General features: G+C 44.1%; 1 protein-coding gene across 9 annotated transcripts in view; it reads right to left on the bottom strand.

The window, feature by feature from the left end:
* The window catches only part of LIMCH1 (LIM and calponin homology domains 1), a 343,577-nt gene extending 324,803 nt beyond the window's left edge, over nucleotides 1-18,774 (bottom strand). For 5 of the 9 annotated variants that reach the window (XM_032633006.1, XM_032633009.1, XM_032633007.1 and 2 more), the window contains exon 1: nucleotides 18,600-18,774. In XM_032633006.1, the coding sequence (XP_032488897.1) occupies nucleotides 18,600-18,695 (96 nt within the window). In that variant the 5' untranslated portion in view covers nucleotides 18,696-18,774. The remainder of the gene's footprint in view (nucleotides 1-18,599) is intronic. The other 4 variants (XM_032633012.1, XM_032633010.1, XM_032633014.1 and 1 more) reach the window with 2 other exon arrangements.
* Between the last annotated feature and the right edge of the window lie 869 nt (nucleotides 18,775-19,643).

Below are 19,643 nucleotides of genomic sequence, written 5' to 3'. Positions count from 1 at the left end.
TACTCACATTCTCCATATATCTCCATATATTTAAAATATCAATACTTAATCTTCTTTTATATTGCTATTGCAAGGCAAAGTCCATTTGGGGATTTAATTTTCAATCTACAGATCACAGAGAGATGCTTACACTAAAAGACACAAAGCATTCAGGAGGAAAAAAATTGTCACATGCTTCAAAGCTATCAGTAACTGAGGAAACCGTGACACAGAATTTGCTTTTGCACTTTAACAAAATATATTGGTCAAATGCCAAAAACAAAAATCTCGAAATTTCCACTAATAAGGACCAGAGCTTCAAAAATGAGCAAATCTGCACTTTAAAACAGAAATTTCAAAATCCAGAAAATGACAGGATTGAAAAACTATTCTCATTAGATAATTGACACCATACTTAAACACTGTTACTCTTTCTTTTTATAACAAAGAAAACTATTTTTAAAAAAACCCTATAATGACAAGCTCATTTCACTCTATTATCAAAGAGAGAGAGGTCATATGGGAACATATGTATATGTATAGCTGATTCACTTTGTTATAAAGCAGAAACTAACACACCATTGTAAAGCAATTATACCCCAGTAAAGATGTTTAAAAAAAAAAAAAAAAAAAGAAATGAGCTATCAAATCATAAAAGGACATGGAGGAAACAAATGCATATTGCTAAGTGAAAGAAGCCAATCTGAAAAGGCTACATACTGTATGATTCCAATTTTATGACATTCTGGAAAAGACAACATTTGTCTCCATTTTTACTGTGAAGACAGTAAAAAGATCAGTGTATGCCAGGGGTTGGGGTGGAGGGAGGAATGAAGAGGTGGAACAAAGAGAATTTTTAGGAAAGTAGAAATACTTTGTATGATATTATAATAATAGATACATGGCATTATACATTTGCCCAAACTCATAGATTGTATGACACCAAGAGTGAACCCAAAGGTAAACTATGGACTTTGGGTGATTATAATGTGTCAATGTAGATTCATCAATTATAACAACTGTACAATTCGGGTGAGTGATGTTGAAAGTGGGGGAAGCTATGCACGTGTGGGGACAGGAGGTGAATGCGAAATCTTTGTACCTTCCTCTCAATTTTGCTGTGAACCTAAAACTGCTGTAAAATAATAAAGTACAATATTTAAAGACTAAAAAAAAAGAGAGAGAGAGGTCTTATTTCAGAGAGTAATTCCATTAAAGAGATGCCTTTGGAAAAAAGTTTTATTACAGACTTGAATGTTGAGTAGTGGGATAAATAGGCAAAATATTCTAAACTCATAGGCAAAATATTCTAAACTCAAAAAACATACTTTCTACATACAGAAAAAAAGCACCTTAGACTGTGTTTTGCTGTGCTATATGAAATTATTTTACCATTTAAGAAACCTAGGAAACTGTCCCTGTAACCACTACTATCCCTTAAAAAAAAAAAGTGAAAATCTGACCAAGGACTAGCAAAGCTACCAGTGAGCTTTCAAGTACCCTGACGCCGCCTAAACTGTCCAACCGGTTTTTATTTTTACCCTCCTCTTTCCCGTACAGGCTCTGCATAGGATTCAGCTGCGCTGTGCCAATCTGGGTCACTCAGCCAGAGGATCAGTGGGTGACAGCCGCCGAACCCACTTTTAGAAGGCCCACATGCCTGGGAAGCGCACAGGCACAGGGCTGAGCATTCTCCAGCAAACAGCAACCGTGTGGTTTTGCTATTTCTAGGCTTCAGCCTCCACAAAATACATCCTCACCTGAGGAATGTGAAATTTAATGGGGAAAACAAATCAGATTCTGGTATTGGATACTTTCATTTCTAACATTTTTTAAAAGCTGCTCTTTTATATAATTCAGTAAAAAGGTCAATATATATTGAGAAAAAAGGAGAACTGAAGTACCCAGTTTGGACCTTTTTATGTTATTTTTTTCAGTTTTATTGAAATATAATTGACAAATAAAATTATAAGATATTTAAAATGTATGTTGTGATGATTTGATACAGATATGTATATATATTGTGAAAGGATTCCTCCCACCTAGTTAGTTAACACATTCCGTTACCTCACATATTTATTTATATATTTGTTTATATATATATATGTGTGTGTATATATATACACACATATATATGGGTTTTTTTTTTTTTTGGTGAGAACATTAAGTTCTACTCTCTTAGCAAATTTCAATTACACAGTATTATCAACTACAGTCACCACGTTATACATTAGATCTTCAGACTTTATTCATCTTATGCCTGAAAGTTTGTACCCTTTTGCTAACCTCTTCCTATTTCCCCCCACCCTCACCTCCTGGCAACCACTCTTCTACTCTCTGTTTTCACAAGTTCAACTTTTTTAATAAAGATTCCACATATAAGTGAGACCATACAATATTTGTCTTTCTCTGTCTGACTTATTTCACTTAGCATAATGCCTTCAAGATCCATTCATGTTGTCACAAATGGTGAGATCTCCTTTTTTATGGCTAAGTAGTATTCAACTCTGTGTGTGTGTGTGTGTGTGTGTGTGTGTGTGTGTGTATGATGTCTTCTTTATCCATTCATCTGTTGATAGACACTTATGTTGTTTCCATATCTTGGCTATTGTAAATAATGCTGTGATGAACACACAGATACATATATCTTTTTGAATTAGTGTTTTTGTTCTCTTTGGAAAAATACCCAGAAATGGAACTGCTGAATCATATGGTAGTTCTATTTTTAATTTTTTGAGGAACCACCATACTGTTTTCCATAGTTGCTGCACCAATTTACATGCTCACCCACAGGGCATAAGGGTTCCCTCTTCTACATGTCCTCACCAACACGTGTTATTTATTGTCTTTTTGAGGATGGCCATTCTAACAAGTGTGAGGTGATATCTCACTGAGGTTTTGATTTGCATTTCCCTGATGATTAGTGATGTTGAGCACCTTTTCATGTACTTGTTGGCCATCTGTATGTCCTCTTGGGAAAAAAGTCTATTCAGTTCCTCTGCCTATTTCTTAATCAGATTGTTTGTAGTTTTGCTATTAAGTTGTGTGAGTTATATTACTTTTTAATCAACACTTCAAAATCAATCTGACTCACTCAATCACACTTTTACACCTAGTAGAACCACTTAAGTACTGGGTTGGGCACCTGACGCTCAGTGATATCTCTAAAATTGACCCTTTTCTAATCTTCTAAAAATAGGAATGAAACAATCTATTAATGCCTTTTTTAACCAATCTTAGATTATAATCCCAAACTCACCTCCAAGAAATAGCCATTGTTCTCAGTTTTTTAACTATGTCCTTGTTTTTCTCTATAGTCTTGCCACCCACGTACACATTCCTATATATTATCGCATTTTAATTAAAATACTGGTAAGGTTTATTGGTGATCTCATCATCATCTACTTCCCCTAGGTTTTCCTTTAGGGAATTCACCACTTCACTGTTGGGTAGCAGCCAGTGGTAGGGATGGACCAGGGTGGACCCCAACTGACTTCAGCAAACCAACTGACCCACTCCCCTGGTGATCATGAAAGAGGGCTGTGTCTCCTTTCTGTGGCCAGAGGGTGTAAAGAGAATATGAGGACTGGAATTGCTCTTGTCCCGCCAAGTCCTCAAATGGAAAAGCCTGGACTTTCTGGAATGCTGTAGGGCAGGCATGGATACATTACATAAAGCCAGAGCATAAAGCCATGCAATGTACAGCACAGTTGAAAGGCTGAGAGAATCCTTGTCCTTACTGATACCATTGAGCCGCTGAGTCAGCCTCATCTGAAGTAGGAATCTACCTCCAGACTGTCAATAGGCCAATACACCATCTTTTTTCTAAAGCCACTTTAGGTTGGATTTCTGTTTGTTGCAACCATCAGAATACTAACTAAAACATACAAAAGAATGTTTGAATGAAAAAAATCACTAAACACACCCAAATAAAAGCCAAATGAATAGGAAAAAACATTTTTAACACATTATACAATTCACAACTCTTGATGCAAGTTACAAGTCAGTGGTTTATTATGTCAGAGCAACCCCAGGGTCCATCAGGCCACTTGGGAACCAAGACCATGACATATGCATTAGAATGTAGGGCTAAAGAGATGCCTAGGGTCTCATCTGCATAAAATCACTCTCTTTTCCAGGTAGCAGCAACTGTCAAGCAGTGTACTGGATAAAGAGGTTCATTGGGGGAGTTTCTTTAAAAATACTGAAAACATTTCTAAAGCCAACACGGGCCTCCAGCATCCTGGGGCATCATCCCCATCTCCACCCCACCCCACCTCTTCACTACTGCCCCCCCACCCCGTCACCAATATCCTTCAAGGTTGCCCTTGGTGACGAGCCTGTATCACATCCCACAGCATGGTGGTTACTAGCAGAGGTAAAGCAGCCAGACTGCCTGGGTTTGAAGATCAGCTCCACCACCTAATGGCTGTGTAACCTTCGACTATTTACTTATTTCTCTGTAAAATGGGAGTAATAAGAGTTTGCACCTAGCTCACACGATGGTTGAGAAGTTAAATGCTTAGAATAGGGCCACAGGCAATACACCCTCATAAATTTTTTTTTTTTAATTTATTTATTTAATTTATTTATTTTTGGTTGCGTTGGGTCTTCGTTGCTGCGCACGGGCTTTCTCTAGTTGCGGCGAGCCGGGACTACTCTTCATTGCTGTGCGTGGGCTTCTCATTGCGGTGGCTTCTCTTGTGGCAGAGCACAGGCTCTAGGTGCGTGGACTTCAGTAGTTGCAGCGTGTGGGCTCAGCAACTGTAGCACCCGGGCCCGAGAACGCAGGCTCAGCAGTTGTGGCGCACGGGCTGAGTTGCTCCGCAGCATGTGGGATCTTCCCGGACCGGAGCTCGAACCCGTGTCCCCTGCATTGGCAGGCGGATTCTTAACCACTGCGCCACCAGGGAAGTCTCAAGCCCTCATAAATTATTATCATGAACTATGATAATTTGAAGAAGTGTGGAGAAAATCTGGTCCCTGTCGTCCAACAGAGAGCCAGCCATGGCCCTAGGCTAGGGCCAGGCAGCCCTGAGGACTCCCACCTCCTGCACCAGGCTGAGCAGCCCTCCTTCCACCCCGCCTTCCAGCTTCATCCCGCACCTCCCTCGCCCTGACTTCCAACACACCCACCTCACTGGGCTCCTCCAGCGCTTTCTGTGGAGTCTTCACACACCCCTCAGCCTCCACCTGGAACACAATTTCTTGCTCTCTGTTGTCTGGTCCCTGCTCATCCTCTGGGTCTCAGCTTACACAGCACTTCCTCAGAGAGGCTGCCTGAGGCCCCACAGACCAAATGAGGCCCAGCCCTCTCCATGTCCACACAACCGGCTCTTCCCTTTCTGAATGTGCATCACACACACACAGAATTCTATGTGCAGGGTCTGTCTCTCCTGGAAGAGTGTAACTTCACAAGGGCAGGGACCACATTTGTCTCATCTACTCCTGAGTTCTTAGGATATGCCCAATAAATATATAATGAATGAACGAATAATGTCCCAAACTGAGACAAGTTGCCAATATGTATATACTGGCTCAGGAGGGCCACACGAGTCACAGCCTAGAAGCCAACAACCCTCTGGACAAACCACCTACACTTACCCTCAAGTCTCAGTTTCCTCATTTCCAACTCGCCTCATTTCCAAGAGCTTCTCCCCCACAACAAATAATTCTCATAGGTTCCCTTGGGGAGAAGGACACTGCTCTAAGTACCACCAAGGCATAAAGTCCCAAAGGAAAATGCCTCAGGAAAAACAATGCACTATTCCACCACCTCTCCAAAAACAGTAGGAGCTTCTCTGAGGAATGTTGTCCAAGGTCATCTGACAGTAGATAGGAAATATGAAGTTCCTAAAAATGTTTCCTTAGGACCCAAGATCCTCAATTCCAGCATCAGGAATCTTCCAGCGGTTGTTTTATACATGTGTGTGTGTGTGAGCCTGTGAGTGAGAGTCAGTAAGTCTGCACAAGACATTAAGATCCAAGTATTTCTACTATAAAACAACAACGCACATTCCTAAAAATGAATCGATAATGTCCCAAAGTAAGACAAACAACCAAAAGCCTCATATTTTGCAAAATCAAACACTAAAATATAACAGGGCTTATGGAAAATTTAGAGTTGGGGCAGAAGGCTCAAATCCCATTCAACTTTGTAACCAGAACACTAACAAAAACAATGAGAAACTGAGAATTACTAGCACAAATAAAAAGATGCTTTCTATTTCCTATTATAGAATAAATGTGGAATTTTACCAAAAAGGTGGGGTGGGGCAAGGGTGCAGTATGGAAAGCGTGTGAGGAAAGACTGAAGCTCCTGCATTATGGAGATAAGATAAGACACACAAATATCTGGGAAAATCAGACTTTTTAATCAGTGCAAAGCCAGATGGAGCCCAGAGCGAGAACAAGGTGCCATCGCCTCCCCCGTTCACTTCCACTAGCCTCCTTTGCTTTCAATTACTGCTAATTGGTGATGCAAAATACTAAGGGGCTAAGAAAAATCTCATACAAACCACCGCAACTTGCATCTTAAAAGCATCACACCCTATTTCTCAATTGCATATGAGATAATTCACACTACGGAAACATAAATTATAGCAGAGCCAACTGCATTTGCTCAGAACACCAGGGGTCCATGCCGGGTAAGGGGTCTGAGAGTGGAGCTGCGACCAGGAGGTACCAGATGTGTGAGCCAAGAGAAGCACCATTGCGAGGGGCATCATTTAAGGGCCCTGGAGCCACATCGGATCAGAGTCCTGACCAACTTGCCTGCCAGTCTTAACATGACTAAAACTTACTGGAACAGGCACAGTAAAGACCCTTGAACTGGTTCGGTGGGCAACAGATATATGTTACCCAAGGACTAAATAGGATGACAAATGTAGAGCAGCCAGCAGGGACACACACTAACTACACATGCTTTTCTTCCTCCTGTTAATAATAATTTCTGTTCCAGGACTACTTGAACACAGATGGGGAGCCAGGTCTCAACCAGAGGGAAAGAGACTGGTGAAGAGAAAGGAAGTAAAAATAGTTCCACCCATCGGCTATGGTTTATTCTGCTCCTATAATGGTTTTTCATCATAGTTGTAACCACTCGCCTGCCAAAATTTATCTTTTTCAAAGCAATGAAAGGGCTCCAGTTCCACAGAATGTGCTCAGGAATCACAGAGATGGAACTGTTTCCTAGCAACTAACAGTACCATGCACACAGAAGATGCCCACTAAACAGCTGCTAAGGGAAAGAGGAAGCCAGAGGGAGGGTAGGTCACCTGCTTGCTTAGATATTTGGGATCATGATCCTTTTAGAAGTTTTGCTTTTCCTTCTAGAGCATAGCAGTCACCAGCCCAAGCTCAAGCTCTGGAACAAAACTGCCTGGATTCAAACCCCAGCTCTGCCACTTATTAACTATGTGACTTCAGGCAAATCAATGAACATTTCTGTACTCCAGTTTTCCCGTCATGTATTGATAAAATGGGCATAAAATAGTGCTTACCTGAGAAGCACCTTATCTGCTGGGCACAGTGCTAGGTTATTACATTACATTACATTATATAGTAACTCAAGCACCGAGACCAGCAATGCCATGTGATAAGTGCTCTAGAAGTGTGTTAACTATTATTATTTTTATTTCTCACTGAACTAGCTACCTTATCACTACATTATCACATTCCGTCAATTCTTGCAACATGATGAATCAGGCCTCCACTTGTCACCCGCCCCTCCTATTTATGACATCTTGCAAGGTTCCTGAGGAAACAGGCGCAACCACGTCTGTCGGTTGATAACAACATTCAGCTCCACAAGCTCCTTTTTAAATTTTCTGTAGGCAAGGCAGAGAGGATGCCATTTCTCAGTGTTTCCACTGGGTCATGACAATGAATGGTCATAGCCATAGTCACTTATTAATACCAGCTGCTGGTCATTAGTTTTTACGGGGTATTGTCCTTTTAAAAATACCTATCTAATAAGAATTCATACAGATGACCACTACAGTAAAATTCCTCTGTGCTTTTTCTTTAGCTAGATCCTACAACAGGGGAGAGAGAGGAGCCTGACTGAGAAAGAGGGGGTAAGAGTCCTGGGGCAGAATGCTGGGGAGCATGTTTATTTAAAGAAAGGTGATGTCTGCTCTCCAGCCCTGCAGACAGAAATGCCAAGTGCAGTGAGCCCTGTACCAGTCCAACCTGAGGGGAAGGGTGGCCTCCTAAATAATTCCTTCAACTGATATCACCTACCTAAGAGCCAAGAGTGGAATCACTTTCCAAGTGTCCAATCACTGACTGTCTCCAGGCAACTATTGGGTAAACTGCTTTTTTTAATCAGTCTTTAAAAAAAAAAAAATTTGCTTCCTGTCAGGGCAGCAACAGAGTCTATTTTCTCTGCCACGGCAGAGTCCAAGTGCCAATCAGGCAATCATAGCTGGGCACAAGCTCACTGGGAAATCTCTCGGGCAGCGGGGAATATGGCTGTGAGGCCCTAATGGGGAGCAAAGTGAATAAATTGAAGAGGAGTGAGACGATCGCTAAGAACCCAGACCTTGGCCACAAGAGCTGTGGGGTTTATCAAAGTAGGTAGATCCCAAGCAACCATATATTCATTACAATGAAATATGACAATTTTCTAATAGACGTGAATTCTAAATGTCAGGTGTGCACAGAAAAGGATTAGTGGACTTAAAGGAATCAGCGAGTCTGCCTCAGAGGCAGTCATATTTAAGCCCTGTCTGGAAGGATTTGTCCCTGGAGAAGTGGAGAAGGGGCACTCCAGGGTGCCCCTACCTCAACCACCATTCTCCCCTTTCTCCTAAGGAACAGAACCCAGATTATTACATGGAAACATTACACCCTCCCCTGCAATCAGGAGCGGCTATGTTACTGAAATTCTGGGCAATAAAATGGAACCAGATGTGTCAGGAAGACTTTTCTAAAAGACATCTTATAAGGAAAAGATGCACTCTTCATTTTCCCTTCCTCCCTCTTGCTTCCTGGAAAGGTGACGTGATGATGAATCTCTAGCAGCCATGTTGGACCATGAGGAAGGGGATCTAGTGGTAAAAGACACCTAAGTCACAGAGTTTACAATTTCTGGGGCTCCCAGATGACATGTGACTTTATTAGTTTATAAAGCACCTTCTTTCAGAGGAATTTGGGAGACAAGTTCCCAAATCAAAGGACATCTGTGGGTCACGACCCGAAGTCTCACACAAAATTGCTCTGCTTAGTCACTGAAAAGTAGGCAGGTTTCTTGCAGCCCCTTCTCACTTCAGAGTGGAATACAGCGTCTACAGCCCCTATTCTGTGTTAAGAATTTTAATCCCAGAGTCCAAGCTTAAATGTAAATCCCAAAGTCCTCTCTGCCATTTCTCCCAGAAGAGGGTCTCTTGATTTATTGTGCCTTGGTCCTAAGTGGTATGTAGACCATCATGCAAACCCCACTCTAAGTGGCCGGCAAAAATATTTGAGAATTTCTGACTCAGCTCCCTTCTCCGCCCCCTCCCTTACATACACACCTTCAACACACCTGGAAAACTATAAGAGCATAAAAGCATGTGTTGTGTGTACACATAAGCTCTTATCTCAATAAATTAGCATCAGTCTAATTCCCTTGCTCAGCACCCTTCACTGGTCTCAGCTTAAATATTACTTTCACTATGAGTCCTTGTCTGCCTAAAGTTCTTTTCTCTTAAGTCCCCCATTCTTTGTTGTCATAGCAATTATCCCAATTTGTTATCATGAATTTATTGTTTAAGCTCTACCTCACACACACCACAACTACACTGTGCATTTCCTGCGAGCAGGATTATGTTTATTTTGTTCGCCACCTAACCTTGGTTCTCAGCACTATGCCTGGTATATGGTTGGAGCTTAGTTAACACTTTTCAGGAAATGAATATTAAAATTTGTTTAAAACACTTTCACACATTAATGCTTATTTTCACCATTAATGCTTACTTTTAGTGTTTACACTGAAGTGAACTTATAAGTGAGTGATAGCCAAGCATCCCAAATAATTATTTTCGTATCTTAAACCATTTGACTGAGCCTATCCTAGCCTTCATTCAGTTTCCCATTAGAATAAAATAATTGTTTGAATATCATTTTTTGAAATATTTCTTAGGAGAGGAAAAGAGAGCCGTCTACTCCACAATAAATAACTTCAATTCCTCACTTAGTGTCCCACTTGGTAAAAAATAAGGCTGAGGACTTTTTTATAACAGTACTGGGATGTAAAAATTTTAAAAAGTCCTTCTGCCCTTGACCTTTATAAAAAACAAAAACAAGTGTAGGTCTATTCTTACATGGTCTCCTAATGGGCTATTTAGGAATAGAAGGGTGGGGCACATCCCTAACTTCTAAGATTGACCAGGAGGCCGAGCTCCCTCCTACAATGGCTGTAACTGTCAGAGTCAGAATGCAGAGCCGTGGAAACATGGAGCTTTCTCAGCCTAACCAATATTTTATCCTTAAGGTCCCACCATAAATAAAAGGATACAGTTTTGCTGACAGTATAAGTTTAGTGAGAAAAGGTGGCAGCCAAGATATTCCTTAGGTGTATGTTTTATGACTACGTCACCTTGTTTTTTTCCCCTTATGCCAAAGTTAATTCCCTGAGATTCGATGGCCACCCCATCAGGGTTAGCTACATGAGGACATCTCTTTGGGATTATTGTTTTCAACATTGCAAACATGGAATTTTACCACAGCAGAGCTGAACTCCATGACATCATTCTTCTTTGCAAAGAGAGATATAACATCTCCCCGTGTCCAGGCAGAAGTCTTTCCAATATTCCATCATTCTTTTTATAAGGACTATTTTTTTTCAAGGACTATTTTTTTTCCTGTATCTTCTAGTAACCCTCTAATTTAGGCTCTTTTTATATTTCTCAATTACTTAAAAATAAAGTTCTGTTGTCCTTTCCTTTCCTCACTTGACTGCACTGAAGTCCTCCTTTTTCCCACTCTACCCTCCCCCACCACACACAAAAAGATCCTATCCGATACCTTTCCTTTGCTTCAAAAGTAAACACACACACATCCTTGGGAACAAATGAGGGGAAATATTATACAATTGTATCGCACAGTTTTCTAAATCACAGAAGAGTGAACTGGGCTTCAAAAAAATTAAAAACTCTAGCTCCAATGAAAGTAGTTTAGTCAACAATCCACTAATGTTAAAAAAAAAAGTTTCACTATCGTTATTAAAATAGAAAAAAAAAATCAACCAGTGTTAAGCAATTCAGTCCTTAACCGTGAAAATAAAGGCCAAAATGACTAGGGTTAGACTGGAATGTAGGTGACAGGGATGCTGACTACAGCCAAGATTCCCAGAAGTCACAGAGCTACTTTGTTTAGACCCTTCAGTTCTTCAGGATGGGACCGGGATACCTGCAGGAGAGGCCGCCAATCTCATCTCTTGGAAGGACCTGCCTCTCGGCTGAACTCAACAACAAAACTGTTCTCAGGTGAGCTCCTGTCCAAACAGGAGAACTCTCAGGTAAGAGAGAAGGAGCTGTGGCAAAGGCCTCAGACAGATGTGCCGACAGCACTTAAACACATCAGCATGGGGAAGAGACAACCCTTTGCACCCATAGCCTTTTGTGTTTTGGAGCACAAGACAGATCACACAGGTAGTAGGTCTTTACTCAAACTCTCTGGGGAAGGTAAAGTATGGAATGATACACCTACTCAACTTCTCCAACAGAAAATGCTAAAGCACACATGGACTATTATGCATTTATGCATCCCCATATGGAACAGCCATTCGAGGTAAAACTGTAACAAGAGAGCCATAGTCCCTAATATCACAAACATAAAATATTCTAGAATATCTGTCCTCTTAAGTAATCGTATGTTAAGGAATCAGCAAGCTTTTTAAAATTTTTTTAAACTACTTACTTATTGGCCATTTGCCCTAAAAAAAACTTCAGTGGAGTGACTGGGAGCTGTAACAACAGGAGACAGAAACCGGAAGCTAGCAACTCTGAACTACAGACAATGCCATTGCCCAGTTCCGCCTTAGCAAAGTGAGGTGTGAAGGCAGCCAGCAAAGGCGCAGAGCCTGAGGGCCTTGGGAGCACCACCTACCTGGTGTCCTGCCCCTCCCCCACTCCATGTAAGGTCTGTCCCAGTGAGGACAGCCCCTCAGTCCTGGCAGCAGAAAGGTACAAACTGTGAAGAAAAACAAACTAGGGAGCCATAGCTTCTGAAATCCACATCATGACTCAGAAAAAAGGCAGGGGTGGGGGGGAACCCCTGCACAGTCAGAGGGACAGAAAGCTCAGTCCTTACAGAAAATTTCACACATGGTCCTAAATGTAGGAAGCACTATAAGGGATATGATCCTGCAATCCCACTCCTGGATATATATCTGGAGAAAAACATAATTCGAAAAGACACATGCACCCCAATGTTCACAGAAGCACTGTTTACGATAGTCAAGACATGGAAGCAACCTAAATGTCCATCAACAGATGAACAGATAAAGAAGATGTGGTGCATATATACAATGGAATATTACTCAGCCATAAAAAAGAAGGAAATAATGCCATTTGCAGTAACATGGATGGACCTAGAGATTATATACTAAGTGAAGTAAGTCAGAGAAAGACAAATATCATATGATATGGCTTATATGTGGAATCTAATAAAAGGATACAAATGAACTTATTTACAAAACAGAAATAGACTCACAGACATAGAAAACAAACTTATGGTTACCAAAAGGGAGGGGGGGAAAGAGGGATAAATTAGGTGTTTGGGATGAAAATATACACACTACTATGTTTAAAATAGATAACCAACAAGGACCTACTGTATAGCACAGGGAACTACACTCAATATCTTGTAAAAACCTATAATGGAAGAGGATGTAAAAAAATATATATATATATGTTTTTATATATATGTATAGATGAATCACTTTACTGTACACCTGAAACAAATACAACATTGTAAATCAACTATAGTTCAATAAAAATAATAATTAAAAAAAAAAGATAACAAGGGCTTCCAAGTTAGACAGCCTGGGTTTCGAATCCTGACTCTAACCAGTACTTCCTGACTAGGTGACCCTGAGCAAGTCTCCTAATTCCTGGAAGCCACAATGTCTTCAGCTGTAAATTTTGGATATCTGGGTACATATATTTGTAGAAGTTAAGAAAGGATGTTTCGATTAAAGTCCTAGTTTTGCCACTTACTTGTGACTTTGGGGAAGATATTTTCTCACCTGTAAATGGGGATAATAACAGTACTTACTTCTAAGGGATTAATGAGTTTTTCACCCTGTGCCTGACACATAGTAAGTACTCAATAAATATCAGCGATTATCATCATGAGCCCTGGTTTCATCACCATCCTTATCGTTATCTTGTTACCCCTAGCTATGACACTTTTAAGTTTCAGGATAGTGCAAAGCAAAAAGAGAAGTTTCCAGGCCAATTGCCAGGAGCTGCCTGGTCCCACCTAGCACCAACTTCCACTCACAGAATCACCGGCCAGATGTTCACATCATGGCTCCATTGTCATCCATCAATAGAGAGCCGGGGACCCAGAGATCCAGTTGCTGGGGAACACACACCCCACTCCACCGCCCTCTTGGTGGCCAGAGCTCAGTCTGCTCATTTGGAGCTTGCCTGATGCAAACTTGGTTTCCAGGGAGATGCTGGGACCAGAAGAGCCAGCCCCACCTCCCACTCCACTTCCCCTTTCCCCAAATCTGTGGGACCTCACTGTTCTCCCACCACGTGACAGCATTGTGTCATAGCAGCCCTTGTATACAAACAAGCCAGACTATTTAAATGTCACTGTGAGAATGATGCTGCCTGCTCTCATTTCCATATCTATTCAGACCACCACTCCTTTCTTGAGCTAGCCAGAAAAGTTTTTCTTCCTCTTCCCTAGCTCTCCATGCAGAGTAGAGAACCATATGCAAAGTTAAATCTTTGTTGTAGTAAAATGATGTAAGAGTCATCAAGTCCTGACAGAGAAGGAGAATTAGAATGACTATATAACTCATGGCATATGTTCATTAATCATTACATGGCGAATGTCGTACGTTCCTGGCCACCAAAAGCTACATTCTCTCAAAGGCTACAGATAAATTCTCCCAACTGCCAAACAATACAACAGCTTTCAGTCTTGAAGAGCTAAGGTACCCTCGGTGCTTTTAATCTTCAAAAGCAGGTCCCAGTTGAATAAGAAAACAATTCTATGTGAGCGGAGCGGGGTGGGGGGGAGATGACCCAAAATGATGAACTGATCCCTCCCAGTGCTAGTTCCCACTCATGTGAAATACGGATTAGGTCACAAATGAGATTATATGCAGCACCAAGCCCCACAGGCATGCTATGATTAAAGTTAAAGGAGTCCAGAAACGTCTCAAGTTGAGAAGTAAGGCTGAGTTGGGTTGAAATTTCCAACCCCTCCCTAAAGGCCTGGCAACTTGCTCCAAATCACAACTGAAACTGAGTTGAAGCGACATCTGTTTCTCCAGAAAGTGTTTGGCATTGCAGAGGAGAACTACAGATTAGAACAGATAAACACTCTTGTGGGTGGAGAAGCAAAGGGGATGGGGGAGACCAAGAAAATTAGAATCATCTACCTGCTAACATAGTCTTGTAACTCAATAACTACCATCACAGGGGGCGGGGGGGGGGAGGGAAAGATGAAAAAGAAGGGAGGAAGGAGGAAGGAAAATAAATGGGGGACTTATTCTTCTTCTACAGGGAGTTGACGCAACGTCAATGAACAAAACACTGCTACCCTGGAGTTGAATATTCAGACAACCACCATTTGTTTAACGATTTAATGTTGGATTGTGTGCGAGAGGAATTGAGCATTCTGCTTGGAGTTTGGTTAACAAAGACTATGCGTTAAACTTAAATTGTCAACACAGTATTGAGGAATAATTTTCTAAACCTTATTGGACCATCAGGATCATCTTATCAGTTGGTATTACTGGTTTTCCTCTGATGCCTAAATCTCTTTTAACTCAAGTCAGAATAACACACAACACCTACTTAACTTCTAGTCCAGGTATCTGGAGCTAATAAGGTAAGACAGAATTAGGTCAGTAGACAACTGAATTATATTTTTGACACTAAAAAACTCAGGGTTCTGAAGATTTTCTTCCAAAATCAGCTGTAGTTGTTGTTAACAACAATAGAAACAACAACAATAATAGCAATAACAGTATTAATAAAGATAACAGTGGTAATAGCAGCAGTACTATAGTAGTAATGGTAGTAGTGATATTAATAGCAGTAGTAATATAATGGTAATGATAATAACGATCACTACTTAAGCGGCACTTCCTAAATGCTGCGTGCTATTCTAAGCATCTTAAATGTATTAACTTATTTCATTCTCACAGCACTCCTTGGAGGTAGGTAAGCTACTATTAGTACCCCTGTTTTACAGATGCTTTGAACAATATCTCTTTGTTATTTTTGTTGTTGTTAACGACTAGTGCTAGCTTTCAAAGAAACTATTTAGAACCAAAAGGAGAGGAAACACAGCCTGTCCAATGTCACACAGCTAGAAGGCAATACACCTGGGATTCCAACCCAGGCTGCCCAGCCCCAAAGCCTGACCTCTAACCGCTGTGCTGCACTCACTGCCCCTTTGCTTTGGAAGGCCTTCTAGAAAAGGAATGTGGAAGGAAATTAGGCCCCTGCCTGCTGGTAGCCAGAGTTAATACGTGAAGTTTGCGTTTCCTTCAGGAGTCTCCCCAAAGCCACATTAAGACACGTAGCCTGCTCCGACGGCTATAAAAAGGCGCTGGAAGTGTTATGGAACTGTTCCCACCTGGCCTGTGACCTCCATCAGGGCTTTCACCTTTGCCAGCCAAGGCAGAAGCTGGGGGTGGGGTGAGATGGGGGCATGGTTCCCAGGCCACCGTTTCCTGCCCAGTAACACAGCCCTCAAACAGCCAAGACTGCAGGCCGAGAGAAATTCCTCACTAACAAGTTATCTCCTGGAGCTTGTTCCCTGAGCCTTTATTAAGAATGAACAGTTTTCTCACCAATCCATGACTCAACAAAGACCAGGGACTGAAGAGGAGAGAAAAACTGCAAAGTTTATTAACCTGCTGCACCCAAGGGAACATTTTTCTGAAAGGGTGAAATTCCTGACTACTCAAAAGAAAAAGGAAGAAAAAAAAAAAGGCTGTGGGAAATTTAATCACCAACTGAACAAAAGTGAAAAACAAAGCCCTACCAATGAGGATGTTGCCGAAGACAACGGGGCCCCTAAAGGAGATGCAATTGTCTCGAGATAACAGTCCCCCTGGGAACTCGGCTCACACTAAGTACTACATTATTGCTATATTAGCCGAGGAATCTTTGTTCACTGGGCAACTGCGCGCAGAACCATCTGTTACTGCTCCTGGGTTCCCCCGGTTTGCAGACGCAGCATTTACATTTCAAGAGGAATCTCCGGGAAGGAAGAGGGACGGTCTCTATCTCTCCCCGGAGCAAACACCTTTTTATACAGCCTGGGAGGGGAAGCTCTCCTTTCCGTGAAACCCAACTCCGCGATTGAAAGGAGATAGGCCGCTTCAATAATGCACACGCACAGCGCCACGACTGCTTCGTCCTAAAGCCACGCACTGCCCGTCACGGCTTTCACATTCTCAAATTGGTAGATCTGGTAAAGCACCCAGAACAATGCCCAACTGTCTATAGGGCCCAATGGGGCTCTGCTTTCTTAAGGAAGCCCTTCTTGTTTTTAAACCTGTGGAACCAGGACAAAAGCTGATATTCTGCACTGCATAATATTTAGCTTGAAATATACCACCACTTAAAAACAGACTGTGACCTGGGTTGAAGAAGATGTTTTAGATCGTAATCTAAGTGGGGGCTGGAGTACTATATACCTAGGTGAAAATTCATGGAGGTGTGCACTTGAGATGTGTGCACTTTCCTATGTGCAAATGATCCCACAATACATTTTTTTAAAGTATAGTATGTATGCCCGTGTTACTCACAATTAAGGAAATCGGGAATACACCGCTTGCCTTCAAGAACCGTAGAGTGCTCTGCTCTTACACCCTCCCCTCATCAACATCCACATCCAAAATCTCTCCTGAGAATTTTAAAGTTCAAGAACATGAAAAACACAGCTCTCCAACTCTCAACCAAGCCAGTGACTACAAATGTTTCCTGTATGTCCTGTGAGCCCAAGTATGCAGCACAGAGAAAGCACCTGTCACAGCCCAAGCCGTGCCAGCCACATCTCACAAATAAAAAGCCAAGGTCTTTTTCTCATCTGCTCATTAGCCATCAAATTATGAGAGACACGACTGGGGCTTTTAGCAATACAGCCTCGAGTTTATTCTTCTGTTTCTTTAACCCTATTTTAAATAGATCTTTCTAAACTTTGCTTGACACTCTTGCTTGTATGAAGCAGGTTAACCCTGTAAGGTGCAGGCCTGTGGCTGGAGCATTAGAGCAGCATTAAGTGAGGGTGGTTTCTCCAGGCATCTCAGCAGATTTAAATCTGTACCATCGTAGCTCTGTTACCCCAGCAGCAACAAGGGTGTCACTAAGTGACAGTCTGAGTACTAAGAGGCTTCACCATTGCTGGATCATGACTTAGCGGTACATTTCTTCCTTTGAACTACCAGGGAGGGAGAGCTTCCTGTCCCTGAGGAAAAGAGGGTCAAATTCGCCTTCCACTAAGCCTCAAGAAAGGCCGCCAGCCGCAAAACAGAGGCTCACTGCACGTATCATAATGGGTCACCTTTCCCCGCTCGCACCCTCCTAGCGTCCTGACCCCCGCAGACACTTCATTTCGGGAGCGCAGGGCCATCAAGCTGCATCTACAGATAAACATCGAGAATCAGGATCGCCCAGCGAGCGCTTCCTGGACTGAGTCGAGAGCTCCAGTGATTTCCCTGGCCTGCCACCGAGTCATTTAAGAAGTGAAATATGCCAACGGGGCCGGGTACCCAGCACCTGGGAGCCCGTCCCACCGCCTCTGCGATGGAGTGGGAGCTGCCAATGGCTGGGCAACGTCTCTGCGGATGGCGCATTCTCAGGTGGGTCTTGCAGGCTCCCCGGCCCTCTGCGCTGTGCCAGCCTCACACCTGACCCGGTGCCAGGAATACAGCCAGAGGCTCCGGTGGGTATGCGCTTCCGTGGAGACACGCACAACTCCGCCCGGGAAGGGCGGGGAGGGGAGCCAACGGGTGGAGGTAGGACTGGGAGCAGGACCCCCGACATGCTGCGTCGGCAAGGACTCCAGGGGCTCGCGCATAACGAGGCTTTGCGGCGCTTCTGCTCGCACTGCGCTTCCTTTGGCAGCGCCTGGAAGCGGCAGGAGCTGAGATTTGCGCGGCTGACGGGCAGGAAGGATGGAGGCTCAGGGGACCGCTTCCTGCCCCCCACACGCACAGCTAGACCGCAGTGTCCCCGCTTCGCGCCCACCCTCACCCGAAACGCCAGTGCCAAAGCGTCAGGGGGTCGCAGCTCGCTCGAGGCCCTGACGGGTGCCCCGGAGCAGCTGGCAAAAGAAAGTGGGGGGAGGCGAGGCTGGACCTGTCGTCAGTGTGTGTGCGGGTCGGTGGCTCCGGGCTGCCCCTGCAAAGCCCCCCGCCAGCCGCGGGCACCTACCTCGATCCACTTCTGCGCCTCGGAGAAGGCGGGCTCGGGGGGCGGCTCAGGCTGCAGGGGCTGAAGAGCTTCCAGACCGAGAGCGGCACAAGCCATTTGCAAAGCCCCGCGTCTACTCAAGCGCTGGGCCGCCGGGATGAGGACGGCCGCCGCCGCCGCCGCCGCCGCCGCCGCCGCCGCCGGAGCGCGCTCCCCGCCCCTTCCCGTCCGCCCGCCCGCTCTCCTCCCCTGCCCGCCCCTCCCCCGCGCGGCGCAGGTCCCTGAAGAGAGCCGCGCTGCAGCCGAGGACGCCGCCGCAGCTGTTCCCAGCGCCGCCCGGCTCGGCCGCGCCGTGAGTCCCCGCGGGAGCGAGCGCGGAGGCGCCAGGAGCTCCCTCCCTCCCCACCTCCTCTGCCCGCTCCACCCACCCCCTCCGGGGCGGGGGTGTCAGCCACCAACTAAAAATAACCGAGAGTGAGCACTGGGTATCTCCCTCCCTGCCCACGACGCGACTGGGAGAGGGACTCGGGCAGCCGCCCCGCACGTCCCCGCGCCGCGCCGGCTGCGGAGGGGCAAGCGGGTCGGGCCGCACGTGGGAGACGCGCGGCGAGCCGGGCGCACGCGTCCCGGGGGAGCCCGCGCTGCCGCAGCCTAGCAGTGGCCGCCCGCACCTGCTGTCCCCTACTCACGGCCGCAGAAGTGGGGAGCAAGAGGCGCAGCTCTCTGACCCGATGCCAGGGATGTTCGGTCACCTGATCTTTTTGTAAGGAAAAAAAAAAAGATAAACGACCCTTATAAACTTTTTTCTCTGCGGGCAAGCTACCTATGTCCCAGTGTGTTGATTGATTTACCTCATCTTTATTGTGCACCTACTATGCGCTGGGGACACAGAGATGAAAAAGGGAAGGGAAGGGGAGGGAAGAACTGGAAGATCCAGCCCTCAAAATAATTACATTCTAGAGGGAATGGGGTAAAACAAAAGAAGGTAATGGTGGAGAGTGATATATGCTAAGAAGATGAGAAAAGATCGGCTATGACCTGGGAAGAGAGTATTGGCTAACTTCG

The sequence above is a fragment of the Phocoena sinus genome, chromosome 5 (genome assembly GCF_008692025.1).
Source record: "Phocoena sinus isolate mPhoSin1 chromosome 5, mPhoSin1.pri, whole genome shotgun sequence".
NCBI lineage: Eukaryota > Metazoa > Chordata > Mammalia > Artiodactyla > Phocoenidae > Phocoena > Phocoena sinus.
Note: the sequence above shows the minus strand (reverse complement) of the source record. Positions and strands in the feature narration are given on the sequence as shown.